The 3878-nt window shown below is 39.7% G+C and overlaps 1 protein-coding gene across 1 annotated transcript; it reads left to right on the top strand.

Annotated features, from left to right (window-relative positions):
• Window positions 1–1878: 1878 nt before the first annotated feature.
• On the top strand, window positions 1879–2850 carry LOC135770211 (olfactory receptor 52N2-like). The gene has a single exon (XM_065279946.1). It carries the CDS (start codon window positions 1882–1884, stop codon window positions 2848–2850), a length of 969 nt encoding a protein of 322 aa, XP_065136018.1. The 5' UTR covers window positions 1879–1881.
• The last annotated feature ends 1028 nt before the right edge of the window (window positions 2851–3878 follow it).

Raw genomic sequence — 3878 nt, 5'->3', positions numbered from 1 at the left:
GCAGAAAAGGAGTATGATCTCCTATGCACTGAAACACACGGTAAGGCCTCGCCAGGCGTGTGCTGGGTACGAGTTATATATTGTGTGCTGTGAATTAGGCTGTGAAACCGAGGAATCCAGGGCAGAACATCAACGACTGTAAAGTGACGCTGTGAATCCCCAAATTGTACTGCACAGTGCACAACGTGGACGAGAGACCTATCCTTTAAACAGAAACAATTGTAACAGCTTGCTGGCTTTCTCTCGGCAATGCATGTGTAACTGGCATACTTAGAGTGAGTGTGCTGAGTTTTGTCCACAGGGGCTTATACATCATATATATTATATGTATTGGTTCCCCAGGTACACATAGTGAACTGAATATATGTTGCTTCAGTCTATGATGGTCCACTGTGTGTCAGCAGCCTTCGGACGCAACACGTCAGAGCCCAACATAGCTAACACGAATTCCTGCATCACCCGAAACAGCCAGGGGGCACAAAGAATTCCAGTGCTTGTCTCCAGTGATCACTTCATAAAGCAATACATGTTGCATGAACCACAGATGCTAAGGGCAACATTGACTCTCGGTTCTGATAGAGTGACGTTGAAACAGCAAACCCCTAGAATGTCCTAAGCAAGGCCAGCTGCTATGAAAATGGCTCAATTGTGGCCTAAACCTTTGAGAATCATCTGACGTGCACTTTATTGTACAAGGCCGACACCAAAAAATCTACTCAAGTAAACCGTCACGCCTTGAAAAGGGGTTTGCAACGTACAAGGGGGGTGAGTGGCGTGCTCGTCCATGACAGGCCCAGAGAAGACCAGACGGTGTCTGTCATGTCCGAGTTGTGACCGAATCGCGTAGGGAAGTGGCCGAAGCACACTGTAAATAACCCAATACCGAGAACTCCTGGGGCTTAGTTTATTGTGAATGTATTGTGCACACTGTGGCATATTCCGCACTGCACAGGTGGGGAAGGAATGCTTATGCACGTGGCCGCCCTGCTTCCATGGTCTCAAACACCTCTGGGGAAAGCTTAGAGGGCAGAGCGCCTTGCACTGCTCGATCTACCCTTCTCTCTCTGCAGGGCATGTGTAACGGGCATAACTTAGAGTGGGGCTGAGAGCTGTGTGCTGAGATGGGTCGTCAGTCACACCAGAGGTTTGGAAGGCACACTGAGTTTGGTTGGCTGCAACCCACCAGCGGCACACTAGCGACGGTGCTTCACTAACGAGAACAAAGTCACGTGTGAAGACCTCCAGTTATTCTCTTTGCTTACCTTTTTCCTCAAGGAGCGAAGCAATATATCCATGTAAATGTCTGCCGGAATGCGTGTAAGGGAAGCGGCCTACGTCCGTTACGCGCGCACGACACTCTACAGCAGTACTTCAGTAACACAAAGTGAAGAGAAAGAACGTGAGGATATGCCTTAAAGATGGTCGTTATGAAGCAGCGAAAGCCAATTCTCTATATGTCGTCATGGCAGGCATTGGCCAGTACACTGGCGTTGTTCTACAAAAAAGCTTCAGAAAATTGAAAGAGTGTAGGATCTCCCATAGCGTCAGCTACTGACGCAATGTTCTCGAATGGGAACCCCAAACAACACGTCAAATGAGGGAGGTGTTTTCTGGTGTTTAAAGATAGATGGTCTTTCATTTATTACTTTAGGTTTGCAGTTTGTTTGTCAGTAAATGCAAGATCACTTAATAATGCCATCTTATAACTTGAGATTATGCATCTGGGTAGTTTCTTTGAAAGTATGTCAATTATGAGCTATTTTGTGTTTTAGTCTAATCTTTTTTGTAGATATGACTATATATACGGTGTATTTCAGCTTTGTTTTGACATTGTTTTTACAGTTAATGTGCATCAGGTAATTGTGAAGTCTTCCCCGAGCCATGACTTTCACCAACATCACTGAATTCTACCTGCAGGGATTTCCAGGACTCCAAGCGCAGTATTATGGAGCAGTGGGAACTTTTTTGCTTTTCATCTACTTATTACTGACAGGAGTAAATTTATTTATTATTTCATTTATTGCATATGACAGAAGCCTTCAGAAACCCACATATTTAATCTTCTGTAATCTTGCGGTGTCTGATCTTGTTTTTGGAACGGCAACGCTGCCTACGGCATTTTCAAAATACCTTTTCAATGTCAACACTATATCGTTTTATAGCTGCTCTGTGCAAATGTTTTTTGTTCATTATTTAGGGAGTGTTAATTCTTTTATTTTGCTATTAATGGCCATTGATCGCTTTGTTGCAGTGCGCAACCCACTTAGATATTGTGCTATTATAACAAATAAAAACATTTTAATGGCATGTGCAGTGATTTGGACAATGTTAATAATTTTGTTGGGGGTTACTTCCTATGAAACCTTTGATGAACGCTACTGTGCTTCTAATGTAATAACTCATAACTATTGTGACCAAGGTTCAGTGATAAAATTATCTTGTGGAAACTATAAAGAGAAACATCTGTATATATTTGGTAGTGCCATGTTTGTTCTCTTGGCCCCTTTGGCTTTTATTATTTTTTCTTTTGTTGCCATCATCACATCTGTTTTTAAAATCTCTGACAGTCAGGCTCGATATAAAACATTCTCAACCTGCACTCCCCAACTGCTTGTTATCTTTCTGTACTATGTTCCTAGATGTTTTATCTATGCATATGAATTAGTAGTGCCAATACCACCTGCCATTCGGATGGTGTTAGTTATGTGCTACAGCCTGTTGCCCCCTGTTGTCAATCCAATGATATACTGCTTCAGAACTAAAGAAATCAAAGATGCATTGAGGAGGAAATTGAGACACAAAAAGTCAGCATGCAGGTCACAATGCTTTGGAGCAGAACCTAAACTATGAAAGCAGTTTGAATACAGTAAAGTGCTTTGTTTACATCATGCCCTGTTTATACTGTACAGTCTATCCTTCTTATTTAGTCTGTGCATATGACTGTGAACCCTCCTACTGATGGAATTTATTGACAAATGTAATTCTTTGTTAATAACCGTTCCTTTTCCAAATGAAAGTAACATGCTAACATTCTGTTAAATCAATCAGGTTTACAAATTCATCACAAATATTTATAATAAGAAAAAATAATTCAGTCTGTCTGTACCCCCTTGAAATTCACTCCCTGGACTCAGAACATGACAGAGCAAATATTAAATATTATTGTTCAAAAATTTTCTTTTATCAAGATTTGCAGTTTTTTGTACAAATAACCTTTATTAGTTCTGAAAAAGTACAATTGTTTATCCTGATTTTTTTCCTGAACAGTTTCCTTTAATGCGGATATGTACAGCTAAACTACAGTACTGCACTTTAAAACAATGTTTGTGTCTGTGAACCGTAGAACAGAATATTTTGTATAAAAAAATTATCAATTGTAAATAGGGTTAGGCATCAATAAGTGTTTCACTTCAGCCTAAACCCCTTCAGTCATTGCTGTACTATAAAAATTATGTTTAGTTGTTATGTTTAAATGACTGAAGAAAAAATAAACTACTACTACTACTATTATCAATAAAGCAATCAGTAAGAATGTGTTTCTATCTTGTTGTTATGGATTGCAATGTGGTATGGATTGCAGCAAGAGCTGTCCTGGCCTTCTGGGGTCCCTAAGCAACTTTGTGAGGGGGCCCTGTCATCGGGTTAAAAAAAAACATTCACTGTCTTTGCTTAAATTTAGCTATAAACAAAATGTAAACTAAAACACATATTTTCTTATACCTGTACATTTTAGCCACATGTAGCCTACATTACTGTGACACTCATTAGAATACTTTAATCTGTTACATTAGTACTTAGAAAAGAAGGTACTGCCAAATATATTACTTATTATTATTATTATTATTTTAAGAGTTGTAGAACATCAGGGAAACAAATTT

Source organism: Paramisgurnus dabryanus, chromosome 8, assembly GCF_030506205.2.
Source record: "Paramisgurnus dabryanus chromosome 8, PD_genome_1.1, whole genome shotgun sequence".
In the NCBI taxonomy this organism is placed as follows: Eukaryota; Metazoa; Chordata; class Actinopteri; order Cypriniformes; family Cobitidae; genus Paramisgurnus; species Paramisgurnus dabryanus.
Note: the sequence above shows the minus strand (reverse complement) of the source record. Positions and strands in the feature narration are given on the sequence as shown.